Below are 20,945 nucleotides of genomic sequence, written 5' to 3'. Positions count from 1 at the left end.
AGTTTTTCTCCTATCAGGCCAACACAGCTACTTGTTTCTGACCGAACTAAGCTGTGGTTCCGCAACAGCCCAGCCCCAGGCTGTTCTGAACATGAGTACCATTTAACGTGAGGGAGGGCTGATGCTATAGTTTAGCATCCCAAGTGACAACAGAGAGCAAAGAAGCAACTGCTCCCCACCCAGAGGACCCTGGGCCAGGGAGGTTTTGTGCCAAGAGTATTATGAAAGGAAAACAGAGCAAATGGCTTAATCAGTAGAGCATGAGACTCTTAATCTCATGGGTCCGAGCCTCACGTTGGACCAAGGATTTCTGCACTGCAAGAGGTTGAATGAGACGACCCTTGTGGTCCCTTCCAACTCTGTGATTCTATGAGAGCTCAGAGACAAAATGGCCTAAGTGTCCATCATAACACATCCGTCCCCATTCACTCCCTCCTGCCGACCCCACAACTCAGTACCTTGGTTCTGCAAAGACTTGAGCCCAGCTTGGGCCTGGATATGTAGCTCCTCAAGGTGTGGAGGTCGGTTGCTGGGGAAGAAAACATTGTCAGGCCGCTCGTCCCTTGCCTTGTACTGGACACTCAGACGCTTCTCATTTTCAGCCTTGGCAGCCCCTGGAAAGAGAAAGGGGAGAATCCTGGAATCCCTGATGTAACAAGAACAATGGGTGGATTTCTGTTCCACCAAGATCTGCCACCACAACACAATTCAAAAAGGAGGTGTACACTCATCAGGCTGGGCTACTTGCCCACATAGTCCTGCATGGCTCGCTCTAAGTGGCAATGGTTCTCCATGGCATCAGGCAGAGTCTTGCCCATCAACTGCAAGCTGAGTCTCTTAGCCAGCAGTGCCAGGAAGTCAAACCTTCTGGGACCTTCTGAATGCAAGGCAGGTATGCTACCACTGAGATCTGGTTCCACCAACTGAAAGCTTCCCAGGTTAGAAACTAAATCCAAGCACTGTAAGTGCCAAATCCTGAGCACCAGTAAGAAAGGCTTTCCATTTTAGATGGATTCTCAACCACACACACACACACACACCATGCACTTCATCACTGCTGGTGGAGCACCCTGTCCATAAGGCAGGGGCAAGTCTTAGACTCAGTTGCCCCGCAGTAAAATGTGGATAGCCATGATCCCACAAAGGCAAGGAATGGTGCCGCTAACCCATAGACATGGGAATGTGGACATCTAATCTTTTTATCAATACATAATCATTGTCACAATGATTACACTGTCACAACACCACAGTTATGTCATAACACCAAAGTTATAAACAGCTAATTACTATCAGCTGTCACAACTTCTACAATTATGGTTGAGACCATTGTCATCACTACCAAGACAGTATTAGCCACTGTTCATCTAACTCTTTTGTATTTTAATGCCTGAGCTATGCATAATTAGTATTTGTATTTGTATTTTAACCAAGCACATGCAAGACGAGTTGGGGAGTTTTGCAAAAACATCAGGAGTGGTACCTGTGCTGATTGTGCCCCCCCCCCCACGCCTCGTCCCAGCCATTGCATGGAACTCTTGCAAGGATCAAGGGTTCAAGAACAGCCAGTGACCAGTCAAGCAGACACCAGCTTTGCAGAGCTTTGCTGTGCATTACTCGGAAGCAAGTCCAACAGAGTTCAGAGAGACTTAAAAGGTAAAGGTAAAGGTACCCCTGCCCGTACGGGCCAGTCTTGACAGACTCTAGGGTTGTGCGCCCATCTCACTCAAAGAGGCCAAGGGCCAGCGCTGTCCGAAGACACTTCCGGGTCACGTGGCCAGCATGACATCGCTGCTCTGGCGAGCTAGAGCCGCACACGGAAACGCCGTTTACCTTCCCGCTAGTAAGCGGTACCTATTTATCTACTTGCACTTAGGGGTGCTTTCGAATTGCTAGGTTGGCAGGCGCTGGGACCAAACAGCGGGAGCGCACCCCGCCGCAGGGATTCGAACCGCCGACCTTTCGATCGGCAAGCCCTAGGCACTGAGGCTTTAACCCACAGTGCCACCCGCGTCCCTAGCTCAGAGAGACTTACTCCCAAGTAAATGTGCACTCAGGATTGCAGCCATTGGCCTCTTGCTCTTGTCATGCATGATTTCACTGATCTATTGTGGATGTTTATGTTCCAATGATGAGCCACTTTGCCTAGCGGAGAAACAGGATAAACTGGAGGGATATTTTAAGCAATACAGTTGTACCTCAGGTTAAGTACTTAATTCGTTCTGGAGGTCCGTTCTTAACCTGAAACTGTTCTTAACCTGAAGCACCACTTTAGCTAATGGGGCTTCCTGCTGCTGCCGGAGCCCGATTTCTGTTCTTATCCTGAAGCAAAGTTCTTAACCTGAAGCACTATTTCTGGGTTAGCAGGGTGTGTAACCTGAAGCGTATGTAACCTGAAGCGTATGTAACCCAAGGTACCACTGTACAGTCATACCTCGGGTTGAAGTTGCTTCAGGTTGAGCATTTTCGGATTGCGCTCTGCGGCGACCCGGAAGTAACGGAACACGTTAGTTCTGGGTTTTGCCGCTCATGCATGTGCAGACGCTCAAAATGACGTTACACGCGTGCGCAGAAGCGGCGAGTCCCGACCCGCGCAGACAGAGGTTGCGTTCGCTTCAGGATGTGAATGGGGCTCCAGAACAGATCCCGTTCGCATCCAGAGGTACCACTGTACCTCAATATTTTGCTGGGAGGAATCACTAGTGACTCCTGCATCTCTGCTGCAGGAGAGCCCAGTGTAACCATGACAGCCCCTGGGATCTCTTTACAACCCTTCTCCACTGACAGAGGTGATCTGACACCAGCATTCACTGCCCTTGCTCTCAGCAGTGGGAGGCTGCAGGCTCTGCATGTCCAAAGCCTGAGCCTTTAAAGCCAGCGCTCTGAATAAGCGAAAGCACCCCAGGGCAGGATCACATGACTGATACCAGAAATATCTGTGCACCTTACACACACACACACAGCACCAGCGAGGCAGTCCAGCTTAAAGGGGCAGTGCTCAGCACATTTTGCCACACACCAAAACAACAGCAGCTACCTTCCAGAAGAAGGGGAGGGGTGAGTTCAGAGGGACGGGAGGACAGAGAAGCAGATATCGGGTGTATTCCCGAACAAGCCTATTGAAAGAGGAACAGTTTGCTCCTGTGTGCCAGTCGCCATAGGAACACAGGATGCTGCCTTATTTGGAGTCAGCCCATTGGTCCATCAAACACAGGACCATCTACACTGATTCGCAGCAGCTCTTGGGAATTTGAGGGAGGGGTTCTTCCCCAGCCCTACCTGAAGATGCCAATTGAAGCTAGGACCTGCATGGAAAATGTTTCCTCCGGGGTTTGAGTAGGGGATTAAGTTGTTGGTGGTTCTCTCTGTTTTTTATTTCCAGGCCTGCCTCCTTATGCACGCAAGCATAAAAACAGCTCCCCTGCCCTTTCTGCCCAGGCAAAAGTTACTCTCCCAAACCACCCAGATTGTTCCTTTAGTCCAATCAAGGCAAAAAATCACGACTTTTAAGTCTGGACAACCACTGACTAGTCAGAACCCCACAACCTGGGATTCTTTTAGAAATAAAGCAACTATACGGTGGTACCTCAGGTTACATACGTTTCAGGTAACATATGCTTCAGGTTACAGACTCCGCTAACCCAGAAATAGTACCTCGGGTTAAGAACTTTGCTTCAGGATGAGAACAAAAATCGTGCTCTGCCAGCACGGCGGCAGAAGGCCCCATTAGCTAAAGTGGTGCTTCAGGTTAAGAACAGTTTCAGGTTAAGAACGGACCTCCAGAGCGAATTAAGTACTTAACCTGAGGTACCACTTTATTATTATTGGCCAGCTAAAGCAGGATGCCACAAAGGGAACAACTTTGTCTTTTTAGACTACAGTATGATGCCAAGAATATCAGCTGCTGATCTTTTACCAAAATAAAAGCAAGTATCTAGTTTTGATGGATGATTATTCCCACGACTCTTTTATTGAACACACAACTCTGTTCCTGTACAGAGCACTTATTTACAGCCTAGGACACACTGGCCAAAAGTTATGTGTGGAAGAGCCAAAAGCAGACGATGGAATAGCTCGTTAAAAAGGCATATTTAGGAAGAGGTATGGTAGGGAGAACTGACAGCAGGCACCATCATTTAGACAGGAGAGGCCAACTGAAAAGGAAGCTCTTTCCTTTCACAGGATGGCTGGTGAGAACAACACACTCCTTACCGGCAGTTTGGGGATTAAATGGAATATCCTACACCAGGACAAGAATGAAGCCGTGCAAAAAGTCCTGCCTTTCCATTTACTATTGAAAAGACAGACAATATGTTCCACTCCATTTCTTAACCTTTTATATGAAAATGGTTTGAAAGACAGAAACACCATTACCCTGCCTGAGTCTTCAGAGTGGGGGTGTGGAATTTAGCTGCCAAGGGAAACTGTGCCAAGAGGAAAGCCCTCGTGCAAAACTCTTCACTGTCTCCAAACAATTATAGGAGGCTTTTGCATGCCTCTACCCTGGCAAGTCAAAACACACCCCGGGAACTCCCCAGGCATTTCTGCCCACCCACTCAGCTCTTAAGAGGTATTTAGATAGTTATATATAACCCAACTTGCTGGCTGATACTCTGGGAACGCCTAACTAGAGCCCAGCCATCACCTGGCTGATAGGAACTGTCATCCGAATATCTGGTGGGCACCAGAATGGCAACGGCCACACAGGTTGCATAGGGGAGGTGTTGCAAAACATGGAGATATATGGAAAAACGCACAGCACCTCCAACAACATCCCCCAACCCACTCTGCCACTCTAGTCTCTGTGCATCTAGGCCCATCACAAAGGGTGGTGGGTTGTAAACCAACACAATTTCCCTCTCTGGCTAATAGCAGCTCCAAGGGAGGCAGATTTAGACTGGGGGCCTCCGATTAGACCCCTCCTCCACAGTCCTGATTCAAATCAGGGCCCCTCACAACTGCTTGTACAAAAATATTTATTATTTTCAGTGTGCCAAACATGGACTCCAAAACAGCATTCAGAATGGCGTTTAAACACAGGGCAACCAGGTAAGGGGCTTGCCCCAAGTGGAGATGAACCAAATTAAGAGATTGCCCTTTGGTGGAAGCGACTATTCCTCTCTTCCAATACTGGTTGTACACTCGCTACACCTTTTTTCACACTTAGGGCTGCCTGAAAAAGGTGCGGTTGGGACTATTCTAGAAGAGCTATGTGTGGTGTTAGAGCAGTTTGAAACCACCTGAAACCAACCTGAAGCAAATTGGACCACTTGTCTAAGTAACCCAGTCCTGTTTATTCCTGCCCAAGGTCCCAGGTAGAGAGAAGCAGCGTTGCTATGTACTTAAAGAGATTGGAGGCACTTGCATAGGACATGCATGTGCTCATTGATACGTACAGATTTCCATTTGTTGTAGGATGAAAACCAAAGAATTTCCTATGCAAATCACCCCAAATAAATTCATTTGCACCTCATCCCAAGCCATTCAAATCAGGTCCAATTCAATTAATTTACCCAGTTAAGTTCCTCACCAGATCTTGCTACAAATCTACTCAATGGTTCCTATCTATCGCTCCCTAGATAAATTTATCTGACTTTTTGAGGAACAAATATCCCACCGAGTAACCCAGATCATGCATACGCATTCAATTTCTCCCCAAGTTCATTACCCACAAGAACCACTTGGGCCATTCAGAAAAAGATTTGTGGCCCATCTCCCCACCCCTGCCGTAGCCCACACCCGGCAGTATCCCTGAAGGGAAGTCCTTCCCAGCTCGCACCCCCCATATCCTTTCATATTTGGGATGCTGAAGACTGAACCTCTAAATATGGCAGCAATTATGTGCCTCTCAAGCGCTAAGCATCAATCAGAAACAAACACAAAGGTGGCAATTAGGCTACTTAACATTCCTCTGCGTCTTGATGATGAGAGGTTCAACCTTAACACAGAAAGTTCATTCCAAGCCCACAGGAAAGAGACTGCTTCATTGCTGGAGAGCCTGAAGTCATCAGGAGAGACAACAAGCAGAAAAGTGCCTGCCGGATATGAGCTACCAGGATCTGCCCCTTGGCTAAGGACTCAGTGGACTGGGCTATGGAATGGGAGCAGGGAACTCCACACACCAAGCCCTAAAAGACTACCAACATCACAAGATTTCAACAGGAGCTAAGAAAAGCTTTGAGCACCTGTGGCCCTTCGGGAGTTGCTCCCACCATCCCTGCCCACTGGTCATGTCAGAAGATGGAGTCCAACAACATCTGGAGGGCCACAGCTTCGCCATCCCCGACACACAGAAAACCCAGACAAAATAAAGAATGGGAGAATCTCCCTGCCTGCACAAGGCCCCCAGCCCCATGCCGAGATGAGAGAGAAGTGAACCGTTTTCCTCCAAGGTCACCTCGATCCCTGCAGGCCTGGAGATGCTGACTCTGCACTGGATTTGGTTCTGCCACTCGCTGCCCCCCCCCCAAGCTCCATCTTTGTTCTCTGTGTTAAGAGCAAGATCAATACTGATGGAGCCTCTTTGCTAAAGTATTGCTCATACATCCATTCTCTTCCCTGGGCAAATGCAAAGCAAAGCAAATAAAGCAGGTTCTCCGCACCAACCTCTCTCTGGAAAGCAAAAGGAACCTGTCTAGGGTGCCTGACCCATGGAGAACCACACAGCTGGGGAACAGAATGGGGAGGGGCTCTGAGGTCAAAAGGATACCAGAGAAAGGATGCCAAACAGCAACCAGGAACTGCACAGGACTTGATCTCATCATCTAAATTGGGACTTAGCAGCACTGTAGTGTTCTATGAGAGCAGATATATGCAGCAGGTGAATCAGGATCTGCCCATCAAAGCACATAAAAGCATGCAAAGGTCTAACATGTGCCTAAACCTCCTTATTCAGTGAAGCCCGTAGAAGCTGGGGTTGTTCCAAGGCTGTTCAGATTGCTGTGGGGATGCTTCACCAAAAATGGTTTCAGTTTCAAGAGAGGCATGGGCATAGCTAGGGGGACAGGGAGGGGCAGCTGCCCCCCAAAAAAATCAATAAAAATACACAGTGGGGGTTCTGCCCCCCCTCCACACAAGCAAAAGGTCTGTCCCCCCAACAAAATTCCTGGCTATGCCCATGAAGAGAGGTACTCCTCACTTCTAAGTAATGCTCTTAGTTCGCAAAAGTCCCTCCAATCTTTTGTTAAATGTTGCCTCGCCTTACAATGAGAAGAACTTCTGAACCCAGGTCAACTGGATTCCTGCAACTTTCTCCCACAAGTAGAATACTTGGTGCTTTAAAATGTTGGATCTTCTCCAACCTGGTGCCCCTCCAGCTGTTTTGAACTATAACTCATGCTGGCTGGGGCTAATGGGAGTTTTAGTCTCAAAAACCCACGAAACAGTAGATTGGGGTGGGGAAGATGAACATAAATTATCTCTGTGTCTCTTCAGACGGCCACACATTTAATGTAGGGCCAGCATTGTGATAAAGAAAAGCCATGTGGAACTGGGAGACCACACTAGGTTACACCTACGCTAACCACTGAGCTAGGCTGCTTCTCAAAGTGCACCTTGAGATGCTTCAGGAAGGCTGCGTTGACCTTGCAATTTCTACCCCACGGCCAGCAAGAGGGAAAAAAGAGCAAAGGGAGGGGAGCTCCCGCCGCCACCGCCACACGCGCAACTGTTCAGTTCCTGCCGAATCAGATTTAACTCATCCTCCTCTCTTGCTTCCAGCATCCAAAGAGGAGAAAAACAAAATCTGAGCGGAGAAAGGTGGGGGGAGAGGCAGGAGGCTGCAGAATCGCTGCAGAGATGGGCAAACAAGCCCTGCTTCCTAAAAGCTTGGATGCTGCTGGCTTCAACAAGGCAGCTGAGAACAACCGGGGGGCTGGGGGAACCTCCACCCTGTTGCAAAAGAACACAGGAGAGACACGCTGGGTGGGGTGGGGGGATGCTGTTTCCAGTCACCCCCCCCTTCCTCCATCACCACGCAGATTCCCCACCGCTGACTGGGGCAGACGCGGGAAGCGGATCCTAAGGACGCCGTGCAGAGGGGCCTCGGGTGGCACATACCTCCCCCCCCCAGCCCCCTCCCCAAAGCTCCACAGACACAAGCCCCCTTTGCAATGCCAACCCCGGGCGGAACATCCCGACGGTGACAAAGGGCAAGCTCCGCCGCCCAGGGTTTCCGGTCTTTCAGCTGCACCCCCAAGTCAGCCGCCTCCCCGAGTTTACCCCCCACCCCAAAGTCCCGATTCCAAAGAAGCGCGTGGGGCTTACTTCCGAGTAGACCCGTAAGGATTGCACTGCAGGGCTGCGATCCTAAGCGCGCGCGCACGCACGCAGCGGGGGGTTGTGAGACTTACTCTCGAGTAAATCTACACACCCTTGCGCGGAGGTGGGGGTCGGGGCTTAACGGGAAATCCCCGGGCAAGCCCGATCCTGCGCTCGGCGGCAGACCCCGAAGAAGTTCACAAAGACTGAGGAGGGTGGGGGTCTCGGGCTCGCTCGCCTCCCTCCCCGATGCCCAGCCCGCCGGCGGGACGCCTCCCTGCCCCGGCCGCGCCCGGCTCACCCTTCTTCTTGAAGAGCTTCAGCAGCGACGGGAGGTTCCTCCCGAGGAAGACCACCATCCCGACCCCCGGCCCGGCCCGCTCCGGGCGGCTGCTGCAGCTGCTCCGGCGGCGTCCTCTTCCTCTTCAGCCAACCCTCGACGGTGAGGCGAGGCGCCTCTTCGTCCCTTTCTCCTTCAGCATCCCTCGTCGGCCGCCTCCCTCGCCGGGGCGGGACCAGCGCAGCCGCTGCCACCGCTTCGCCCCGGGAGGGTTTGGGCGCCGAAAGGGAGAGAGCGCCGCTGCCGCTGCCGCCGCCAGCGCCGTCGGGGTCCTCAGAAGGCGGCGCGGGCAACAATGGAGGCGACGGGGGGGACGACTTCTCCGCTTCCCAGCCCCTCCCCCCGCAATATCTGGGCGGGAGGAAGGGACGCGGTCCCTCCAGGCTTAGAGCCGAGTCTTGCAGGCCCAATTCCCTCCTCGCAGGGTACCCCATTCAAAACCGCTTTTGCTTGAGGCTGCGCAAGCACTCGGGAAACCGCTCACCTGTAAAGGCCTTTTTGGAGCATAACAACAAAAAGGCTTTAAGAATAGGTTTGGAAATGTAAAAACAGTAACAACTAGTGAGTAGCGAACATGTGAACAGTACACAACTTGGGCAGCTTCGCAGGAGCACCCATTCCTCACCTGTTGACTGGAGGTGGGGGGCAAAAGGACCACAGTAAGAGGGGGCATTGTCTCAGGCAGACCCCTCACAGGGGCCTCACTCCAGGCTCCTCTGCAACAGCCAGAAAGTGAGGAAGCAGCAGCAAATGTGCACACATGAATCCCGTCAGGGAGCCGCTTAGAAAGTTAGGCTTTCTGCTTTGCATGCAGAAGGTCCCAGAGTCAATCGCTGGCATCTCTGGAGAGACGCTTGCTGCCAGTCAGTGTAGACCCCTGGTCTTCAACAGATGGGTGGGACAGGGCCTGACTCAAGGTGGGTTGCAACAGGAGCACTATGCAAACATAAGGTAAAATATTTTTTAAAATGGGTTCCCAAATGCACATTTGGTTAGGTCTGAAAAGGTTGAAGTCCCCTGACGTACACAACACAGAGCAGGATGGACCAGTGAGTCTGACTCAATATAAGGCAGCTTCCTATGATCCTCTTGCTACAAAGTTGGAACTGCTGCGACACTCTCTCCCCTCCCGTTCCTCTTTGCCATGTGTGAACACTGCATTGTGCCTGGACTCCATTGCACTAACACTCCCCCACACCCATAGCAAGGTGCAGCTTCCCCACACAGGAGAGGCACTCATCCCCATGTGCAGCTGAGGGCGTGCAGAGTAAATTTCCCTCACAGACAGATTTCAGGCACCAGGACTGAAGAGCCAGAAGTTCCAAATGCAGAAATGTGTGCCATCAATGCAGGCTCCTTTCTCTGCAGCAGTTTTCTCCAGCTGGGGATGCCTGCCTCTCCCAGACTCTCCGTTTCTTAAACTCCACTCAGCCTCAGCTCTTCCTCTTACTTTCTTTTCAGAGCAAATTAAGTCCTTTCATTGCCAGCTGTCAGGGTCCTCTTTTCACCCTTCTGGAGAACCTCACCCCCCACCCCACAGCTGAATATTCATCAGGCCACTTAGAAAGAGGGGAGAGCCAGGCAGGTCAGGCCCACGCCATCTGGCAGGCGGCAAGGCACTCAGGCAAGGGGCGCTCCAAGCATGCAGGGCCAGGAGAGAGAAGAGGTGCTGCTTGCTCATTGTCCAGGAAGAAGAAGAGTTTGGATTTGATATCCCACTTTATCACTACCCTAAGGAGTCTCAAAGCGGCTAACATTCTCCTTTCCCTTCCTCCCCCACAACAAACACTCTGTGAGGTGAGTGGGGCTGAGAGACTTCAGAGAAGTGTGACTAGCCCAAGGTCACCCAGCAGCTGCATGTGGAGGAGCGGAGACGCGAACCCATAGCAGCCAGATTACGAGTCCACCGCTCTTAACCACTACACTACACTGGCTCTGGCAACACCCATTGTCATCTGGCACTTGGGTGACCAAATGGAGAGCTAAGACAAGGATGGGGGGAAAGGATGGAGAGGGACCCTACTCAAGCCAACAAAGTGATCCATTAGAAATGCCTGCCCCTGTGCCACGTTTTGGACTACATCTCCCATCAGCCCCTGCAGAGGCTGATGGGAGTTATAGTCCAAAATATATGGAGAGCACTAAGTTGGGGATGGGAGGCAGGGGCAGTAAGGTGTATGACTTGGGGAGAGTCCCTGGGCGGCAACTGGGGGCGAGGACTTATCAGTGCTCACCCCCAACTGAACCCAACCCTGAGGAGCCATCTAGGTGGAATTACAGACATTCCTCTCCTCGGCCTTGCCTTCTCTCTGTCTACTTGCGACTGTAACTTCCTTCAGGCAGGAGCTTTTTCCTTAGGTTTGTATTGCTCCAAAAATATGTAACTTGATGGCATCACAAAACAACCACCTCGGACAGCAGCCAAGCTAATCATCTATTTAAGGTGGCTGCGTCCTGCCCAGGGCTTCTGAGACAGATACAGAGACTCCTGCATTCTTTCTGGGCCTTCCCCTTCTCCCTCAGCATAACCCATGAATCTCTGGGTCTCCATCCTGAGAGTTCTCCTTACGGTGTAGCTCAAGGAAATGTAACCAGGACTGGGACTCTGCTAGGCAAAGGCCACCTTCCACTTCAAGGGTGGGGAACCTCAGGCTTGTGAGTGGTGAATGATTTGGCCCTCTGGGCCCCTTTGTCCAGCCGTTGGGACTCCCCTCAAGGCTGCACCGTTCCCCAGTCCTGCTCCGTGCCCTCAAGTGCTTTTGCCTAGTCAGGATGTGTCCTTGCCTTTTCTTTGCAGCAGTGAATGGGTTGTATGGGCAGAGCCACTCAATGCACATGGCTCCCCCACCCAACTTTAGCTTCCCTGCTCACAGAGTGGCAATTTCCAGCACCCCAAACAAACTACAGTTCCCAGAATTCTTTTGGGGAAAGTCATGCACTTTAAATGTGTGTTGGACATGCTGTAAATGTATGGTGTGGCTCTGTAATGCAGCCTTACTGTACAAAGTTAATAGCCACATCCATTGCAACCCAGTCAAATGGGTGGGGTATAAATGTTGTTGTTGCTGCTGCTGTTATCACCTGCCCCTGGACGGCTCCTGGAAGGTTCCCCATGAGAGAAGGCAGCCTGTGGGCTGAAAGAGATCCCCTACCCCTGCTCTACAGTACTTATTTATCAGCCTGTGTGAAATTATTAAAGGGCAAAAAATAGAAAATAAAAACCCTATAGCAACCCAGGTCCAGGCAGTCTCTATTTACCTGCTGAGCAGGGCTGGGTCTCTGAGCCCAAGTCCAGGGCTCTTTAGCCCAGCCCCCACGGCCTCAAAATGACCACCCATAGCAGAACTGGCACTGGTTGCTATCGCAGCACGTTCATGGTTTTTTGTTCTTTTCCATATATATATATATTCCTTTTCTGCATCAGAACAGTGCTCATTCACAAGTAAATGTGTTTAGCCTCAAGGCAGAAAATCAAACTCCATTTCATTCCTGTGGTCACTGGGCTTCACTTGGTTCTGCCTCAATCAAGCGCATATGCCGTATACAAATTCCCTTAATATACCTAAGTATAAAAAAGCAATTTCATTCACTCATTTTATTGTTTCATCCTCCAAAATCTTAGATTTGCCAGAGTTCCCTTTGTAACTGTTTGGAGATTCAAACAGTCTCTCATCCACTGTAGATTTTTATCAAGAGGTTAGAGAACTCATAACTTATCCTCTTACCAGGCGGCGGCTCCCTTTGTTACAGACCCTACTGAGCATCTTCCTTAAGGGGACTTAATAAATCTATCCCAGAACAGCGAGCAATAAGTCAGAATGCTGTCCTACCTCTCAGACTTGCTAGCTTGCCAGTGTTAATAATTAGTAATGGGCTCCATGGAGGCTGTGATTTTGTAGTTGCACTTTGTTTATGGGTCAACAGAGCATAACAAAAACACTCTGTTTTGACTGACTGACTGACTGATTGATTGATTGATTGATTGATTACTTCTGTTGTGCTATGCTTCAAAAGTGTAACTGCACATGCTCAGAGCATTTCTTTTCTTTTTTTAAAAAACCAGGCTTGTTAAGTTGCTTTTTTGTTTGTTTGTTGCTCTAACATGTCAGGAACGTAGAAGCAGTTGCAAAGCAGGGAATGGCAGTGGGGAGGATCTGAAATGTGGTGCTTCACAATGGAAGTAATGCACATGGCTACCTAAAGTCCAGGGCATAAGATGACCAAGCCACACCACCATTGAGGCAGAAATAAACATTCATGTGCCATTAGCAAAAGGGGTGGGAGAGAATATTTCCAGAGAAAGAAAGAAAGAAAGAAAGAAAGAAAGAAAGAAAGAAAGAAAGAAGAAAGAGAAAAGTTGTTCCTGGTGCTCTGGACAATGCAGCTCTTAAGCTGACTCTGAAGAAGTAGGGCAGCTTTTTGCCAACTTGGTGCTTGCCCTCCAGATGTTTTGGACAATTTCCAGCCAGAATGCCAGGGGTGATGGTCTATTTCAGTACAAAACACCTGTAGGGCAAAGGATGCAGAAAACCATCATAGTTTTTAACGTGCCACGTGCCCCTTTGACTCTTAGCCTTGTGTAATTAGGAGCTTCTTGGCTTCCGAAGCATTATCATCCGCCCTGCCCTGCCCCAAACTGCAGTTCCCAAGATTCTTTGGGGGAAGCTGCAGCAGGTGAACTGAATTAAAACAGAAGCATCTGAAGTGCAGGTGACTGTTGCACACCTGCCTTGCTCTTCTCCCAAGCAGCAAAATGGTTTCACTGCGACCCGCTCCCCTCACTCACCCCAAGCTCCTTGTCTCTTGTGATTCTCTCCCAGACTGATTGGGCACTAGAATATCAAAAGAAAGAGGCTAAACAGGGAGAGAAGCCCTCCCAGGCTTTCCAGAAATAGCTGCTGATTTCCTGCTGAATTTGACTTTCATTTGCAGCCTCTTGTTCTACCAGCAACATGCCCAGACAGAGCCAGTGGCTCATCTCAAATCAGACTTGCTCATCGGTCCTGAACCTCTGGCATAACTGAAGCACCTTTAGATTGCTGTACTGTGTGATGCTGGGGCAGCACCGAAAAGACTGTGAACCAGGATGTCCCTGGTTCAAATGATGACTCATTGAACTCCTTAAGGGTGTCTACACAGGCCTTCTGGTCTAAAACTGAACTAGCTTCCCCCTCTGTTCTCCAGTGTAAGGTATACAGGGCAGCCTTTGCCAGCCTGGTGCCCTCCAGAGGTTTGGGACTACAATTCCCATCAGCCCCAGCTGCAGCACTTGGTTGACAAAGGCTGATTTAACCGTTTCACAACAAAGATGCCAAGGAGGACAATCCACAGCCCATGGCCTAAATTCAGAAGCCCTCTGCAAACTCAGTCTTTCCCCCTGCAGTCCTCTGGATGTGGAGGAGAGAAAAGAGGGTGGCCTCCCCATCAGCATACAGCCTCCCCCTTGGCAGATTATCCCCTTGAGAAAGTAGCTCTTGAGAGACAAAGGGTTGCCCAACCCAGCCTACAGTGACACCGCTTTGCATCCACAGGCAATCATAATCAACCGGGCCTTTCAGGCCACACCACCGAAGTTACAGCCCCAGCAATACTAGACACCCTTGCAAGGCTGTTACTGAGAGAATGGATGTGGATCACTTTGTGCCCTGCGTTCTGGGGGAGAGAGAGCAATACAGAAAAGCAAGTGTATTTTGGACTATTGATGATATGGCACAGCCACACTAGGGGTTGCACTATAAAACATCCTCACTGCGAACTTTCAGGTATCTCTTGGGAGGCCTTTTTATGCTAGCAGGCCTATTTAATCGTTTACATTTTTAAAAGATGAGCCAGTCATTTCTGGATGTCCATGAGTTCTAGTGTTATTAGACAGGGAAGAAAACATTTCTCTGCTCACTTTCTCCATGTCACCTCTCACTCACCTTTTCTCTAAAGAGAAACTAAACTAAACAAAACAAAATCCCAAACATGCAATGTTGTGGTTGTCATATAACAAGACATGCAAGTGTGATCCAGCCAGCTGTTTGACATTGCCAATTGGTGTCCAAAAGTCAACATTGTCCTACAGAACAAGCTCACACATATGCAACCACCATTCCAGTGGAAAATCCCACTGCATTCAGTAAAATTCACTGTCAGGGTAGGGACATGTGTGACCCACCCCCTATAATTCAGACTTCCCGATCACTTTCTTTCTTGCACCAATAATATCTCTCTTGTCGGTCTTCCCACCTCATTTTCTCTGCTCTTACTTCAGTTATAGTTTATTAATTCCTGTCCATTCTGTACCCTCCGTGGTGAACAACACTATGAAGCCCTTGTCCAGAGGATTTTGCACAGGCCATGAAGTGGCAAGATACATGCTTCATACACATGCTTCTCCTCTGCACATGAAAGTGGATGTTCAAGTGAAGGTCTTTAGTTCCAATAAGCACTGGCATAAATAATTTTTTTGCACATGCTTCTTTCTTACATTCCCATTTGCTCAAGCGTGTGTCACCGAAATGAAGAATAACGTGCATGTTGCCGCCTGAACTCTGTAACCCCAGCTCCGTCACTCTCCCCAAACACATTCCAATTTTCATACATCACAAAACTCAGGCTCGGCTTGGAGCAGCAGCAGGAGATTCCTGGGGCCAAATTCGTCATGTGCGAGGAAAGCAGCAAGCATGAGGAGGAAACGGCCAGCAGGAGACAACCAAGCATAGATGAGATCATAGCTATGGACTTCCGCGCATGCCAGAAAGTGCTCTAGAAAATGATTTATGAATAATGGCATCAAGAGGTCCAGGGCTGGTTTTGAGGCATGGATGTCGCTGCATTGCAAAGAGAGGGGAATGGTTCTCTGAGGTTCCCACATGACACCCAAAATGCTACAATCGCCACAAACGTCCTGAAGACGCAAAGTTCAGATGACCTCTGTGGACAGCTTCAGCGCCCACGGAAGCCAAGCAGGTTGCACCATGGAATATAATAATTATATCCACTTTGATCTCGGTTTCTCCTCCTGCATTGTGCCCAGCCTCTTTTCTTATACCACAACAGTAATTTTCCCTGCCTTTCTTTCTCCCAGAAGTACAGTGGTACCTCAGGTTAATAATAATAATAATAATAATAATTTATTATTTGTACCCCGCCCATCTGGCTGGGTTTCCCCAGCCACTCTGGGCGGCTTCCAACAAAGATGAAAAATACACTAAAATGTCACATATTAAAAACTTCCCTGAACAGGGCTGCCTTCAGATGTCTTCTGAATGTCAGGTAGTTGTTTATCGCTTTGACATCTGATGGGAGGGCGTTCCACAGGGCGGGCGCCACTACCGAGAAGGCCCTCTGCCTGGTTCCCTGCAACTTGGCCTTTCGCAGTGAGGGAACCGCCAGAAGGGTTACATATGCTTCAGGTTACAGACTCTGATAACCCAGAAATAGTGCTTCAGGTTAAGAACTTTGCTTCAATATGAGAACATAAATCATGCTCCGGCGGCATGACGGCAGCAGGAGGCCCCATTAGCTAAAGTGGTGCTTCAGGTTAAGAACAGTTTCATGTTAAGAACGGACCTCCAGAACGAATTAAGTACTTAACCTGAGGTAGCACTGTAATCCAATGACCTGTCAGTCCAGGTACCTGCACAGCCTTCATATCTGTTGGCAACCACTTTGCATACTTATTTTAATCACTTTCTGTTTCATAATATATACAAACCTCCGGTTTGTACTACAAACCCCCCTGTTGACCACAATGAATGGCTTCTTTCTCAAGCCTAATTTCAGCCAGAGAGGGGGAGGCTGTGGGCACCGCTAGGGAACACACTCACGGGCACTGCACTGGCACTTCACAACTGCAAAGAGAGCCAAAGAATGGGGTGGTTTCTTGTTGTGCCACAATGCACAACAAGGGCAGCACATCTCCACGCCCTGGAGAGTTCAGGCAGAATGTGCTTTGGGGCCTTGGCTAAAGGAGAGCTGGGCACTACAGCATTAGCACCTGCATGGCAGCCTGCCACATCATCAGCCCCTGCTCCTCCCTGGGTCAGCCAGTCGGCCTCCCTGCCTTCCCCTCCATTCTTAGAAAAGCTACCAAACTGGTTTATGTCTAAAGGCAGACTTCCCAGGCTGAACAGGAAGAGCCGGAGAGACAGCAAAAGGCAGGAGGTTGCCTGCCTGCCTTCGTGTTGCGATGCCACTTGAGAAGGCAGGCTAGGCCACAGAAGGGCGGCATCCAAGGAGAAGGAACCCCAGGAGCAACACAGCATGTGGAACTCTTCCTGCTGCAGGAACTGAGCCTGTTCATGCAGCAGCCCAGGGCCAGATGATATTTCCTATGCAGATGGGAAGCAGAGGTCACCGTCTGAGAGGGAAAGGATGTCCCAGTCCCTTCCCGGTCTTCCCATGCCACACAAGCTCAATTTCAGGCAGGACAAGTGATCTCCTTTCCCTACTAGGGAGTCACAGAATCATAGAAATTAAATAAACAATAATACTGGCGGGGGGTCTGGTATTTGTCTATTACTATGGTATGCATTTTTGTGTTTTTCTATTGTAAACCACCCTGTAATCCTCAGATGAAGGGCGGTATAGAAATTTAATAATAGAACTGTTGAGTTGGAAGAGACCCAAAGGGTTATCGAGTGCAATCCCCTCCAGTGTAGGCTTCACAGCTAAATCACACTCTGCTGTGGGATTTCCGTGGGCAGTGTATCGTGTTCACAGCAAAACTCAAAGAAATGCTATTGTGCAGCCTTCCTCAACCGGAGGCTTTCCAGGTGTTTTGGACTACAATTCCCATCAGTCCCTGCATGATACTGCTGGACTGATGGGAACTGGAGGTCACCAGCCTGGTTGCTCTTGGATATATTCAGGATTAAACTGCAACAATATATATATATATTGAATATACAATGAATATATTCATGCAGGTTTTGGTGTCCTCGGGTGTCTTCCCGTGTAAAAGTTGGGGTGTCTAGGCGACGTTTCGACGAGGTCTCACTCGTCATCTTCAGGCTGGTGCTTTCGGCTTCTTGTTACTGGAACAGAGCAGGATCTCAGTGTTTGAGTTCCTATAAATACTGTTGAGGAGGTGTGGTGTATAGCCTCCAATGTTCTGGGCAGAGAGGAGGTTCCCAGGCTAGTGTGCCTTTTCTTCTTTTGTTCCTTAATTACTTGAGGGATATCTTGAGTGATTTCTTGAGTGATTTCCTGAATCCCGCTTAGGTGGGTCATTAGGTGTGGATTAGTTGCTAAAGCCTTCGTGTCTTGAACTCTTGAACTTTGTGAAGAGTTTTTCTGAGAAGATGGCTGTACTGCACTTGGTTGTGCTCTGGCTTGGCTTCGTGTATAGGGGCGAGCTGTGGTTTTGTGGCCTGTGCCAGCCAGATCTGTGTAGGGATTGCAGGGGGGTGCAGCATCCGGAGGTGCCACCCTGGTTTGGCTACAAAAGAAGAAAAGGCACACTAGCCTGGGAACCTCCTCTCTGCCCAGAACATTGGAGGCTATACACCACACCTCCTCAACAGTATTTATAGGAACTCAAACACTGAGATCCTGCTCTGTTCCAGTAACAAGAAGCCGAAAGCACCAGCCTGAAGATGACGAGTGAGACCTCGTCGAAACGTCGCCTAGACACCCCAACTTTTACACGGGAAGACACCCGAGGACACCAAAACCTGCATTCCTGTACCCGTGAAAATCTACGAAAGTGAATATATTCATATATATATATATATATATATATATATATATATATATATATGTATATATATATATAATGGCAAATTCCAGATAGATAGATAGATAGATAGATAGATAGATAGATAGATAGACGGACAGACTGACTGACTGACTGACAGATATCACATTCAGACCACACATCACTCAGGGAGCTATGGGAAGGGGCTGCATCACAACTGCCTCTCCTAAACTAGATATGCAAGAGTCCCAAGGAACAAAAAGCCTAGAACACAACTGATGCTTTGGTAATACAGTGGTACCTCAGGTTACATACGCTTCAGGTTACATACGCTTCAGGTTACAGACTCCACTAACCCAGAAATATTATCTCGGGTTAAGAACTTTGCTTCAGGATGAGAACAGAAATCGTGCAGTGACGGCGCAGCGGCAACAGGAGGCCCCATTAGCTAAAGTGGTGCTTCAGGTTAAGAACAGTTTCAGGTTAAGAACAGACCTCCAGAATGAATTAAGTTCTTAACCCGAGGTATCACTGTAGCTCTGTTTGAGTGTTATTGGAGCGGAGCAGAATCTAAAAGGTACAGGCGCCCTAGGATCCCTTACAACGTCACAAACAGGGCAATGGGGTGCAATTCTGCCACATGGAGGTACCCTGTGTCGAGTCAGCCCACTGCGGCATTTAGCTCACTACTCAGCCTTTGCCATCCTGGTGCCCCTGGCAACTGGCATGCACAATTTATGCCTTGGATGACACAGCTGTGCTGGCAGGTGCTGATGGGAGTTGTAGTCCAAAATATATGGAGGGCACTGTGTTGGAGAAGGGCTGGCTCTACCTCAGCTATAAGTTCCGTAATGGAACCCTCCTCCTCCCCACAGAGGTAGGTGCAGGCGGCAGCTTTCGGGGAATGCCGAATATTCACCCTGTCCTTTGACACGTGAGATGTATGTTTTCAGGGCCCACCCTATTCCAGTGGCTGCAATTTGCTTTAATTGTTTTTAATTCTGACTTTTAAATGGCTATGACCTGCCCTAGGACCTGCTGGTGAAGGGCAAGTAAAAAATTTAACAACAACAGCAACAAACAATAACAGGAACTGCCTTTCCCAGCCTTGCTATCCTTTTGACCGGAGATGCCACTGGCTTGACCTTGGGACATTTTACCTGTCAAGCAGGTGCTGTTCTGCTGCCCATTAGCTGGGGCTCTTCCTCTCAAACTGGACACCTCTCTTCTCATTCTGGAAACTGGCTTAGATGAAAAAAAGAAGTTCCTTCTGCACCCCCCTCTTCTAAATCAAAGAGGATTAACAGCTGAGGAGACAGAGAGGGGATATGATAGCTACCTTCAAATATCTGAAGGGCTGTCACATGGAAGACTGAGCAAGCTTGCTTTCTGCTGCTCCAGAAGGGATGACCCGAACCAATGGATTCAAATGACAAGAATGGAGATTCCAACTAAATCCTAGGAATAACTTTCTGGTGGTAAGAGTGGAACGGACTCCCTAGGAAGGTGGTGGACGCGTTCCTTCAGTGGAGGTTTTTAAGCAGAGTTTGGATGGCCATCTGTCAGGGATTTTTTGGCAGTGATTCCTGCACTGCAGGGAGTTGGACTAGACACTTCTACAGTCCTGTGAATTTGCCTGGGTAGGACTACACATCTTTGAATGGCACAATAGTGATGGCTCTCCCACAAAAATCCCCAGTGGGGCATCTCTGTGCCTGCGAAGGGACATGGTGCAAGTCACCTTCAAAGGTCCTGGAGGAAGCAGTCCAAAGAGGCTGGTGGCTTTCAGGTGAGGTCAGTCAATCTACTCCCCAGCCCTACACTAGCCCCTCGAAGCATTTCCAGACAGGGAAACCCCTCCCCCTCTGTGCTTCAAGTCACATAAGCATATAGGATGCTGCCTTGCCACCAGTTAGACCCACTGGTCCACAGGATTCAACACTCTCTATACTGACTGGCAGAAGGTCTCTAAGTTCCAGGCAAGGGATATTCCGAGCCCTACTTGGAGATGCCATCAGATCAGGGATTGAACCTGGGACCTTCTGGATGCACTGAGCAGCAGCCCTTCCTGTAAACCAGATGTCCCCCCCACACACACACACACCTTGTTCCCAATGGGTGGCATCTGGCCACAGGCTGCATTCCACCAGGATGACTCAGTGGCATGCCTGGTGTGCCCTTCCCCCATAAGGGCGTGATCCTGCTCTCCTATCTCCATAGCCTCCAAGGCCTTCCTAGCACGGATTCCAGCTAATGTGATAGCAGAAGTCAAAAGGGGCAGGAGGGAGCTACATCCCAGCTCAGATTGGACAACAGAAGTTCCTAAAGGCAACTGGGCAGTTTCCAAGGCAATGCACTGCAGTGCAATATTTGGGGCACCAAACCAGGGTGGTACTGAAAGAGGAACTGAACATTCAAGGGCTAAGACTTCAGCCCAACCTGAGATCTCATTTTAGTTACCTGAAAATACACACATACACCCCCTGATTAACTCTCCAAATTAATTCTGGGCTTAACTTGTGCCAGGGCTCAGTCTATGAATAATTTTTTTAAAAGGGTGCCACAAGGCCTGTGCTGAGTGCCTTTCTGTCGTTACTAAATAACTGAACCAGGTCCCTCAATCGTAGAGATTAGGGGTCAAAGCGATGCCCAGTGAATGGCAGA

The 20,945-nt window shown here is 49.3% G+C and overlaps 1 protein-coding gene across 3 annotated transcripts in view; it reads right to left on the bottom strand.

The window, feature by feature from the left end:
• NHSL3 (NHS like 3) overlaps positions 1–20,945 on the bottom strand; it is a 72,377-nt gene that overhangs the window by 11,372 nt on the left and 40,060 nt on the right. For 2 of the 3 annotated variants that reach the window (XM_083453016.1, XM_083453017.1), the window contains exon 2: positions 459–614. In XM_083453016.1, coding sequence (XP_083309142.1) covers positions 459–614 — 156 coding nt within the window. Of the gene's footprint in view, positions 1–458; positions 615–8,557; positions 8,888–20,945 lie in introns of those variants that run through there. The other variant, XM_083453018.1, reaches the window with a different exon arrangement.

This window comes from Podarcis tiliguerta (assembly GCF_965153285.1).
Source record: "Podarcis tiliguerta genome assembly, chromosome: 8".
Classification (NCBI taxonomy): domain Eukaryota; kingdom Metazoa; phylum Chordata; class Lepidosauria; order Squamata; family Lacertidae; genus Podarcis; species Podarcis tiliguerta.
The sequence above is the reverse complement of the archived record's forward strand: the minus strand, read 5'-3'. Positions and strand labels throughout refer to the sequence as shown.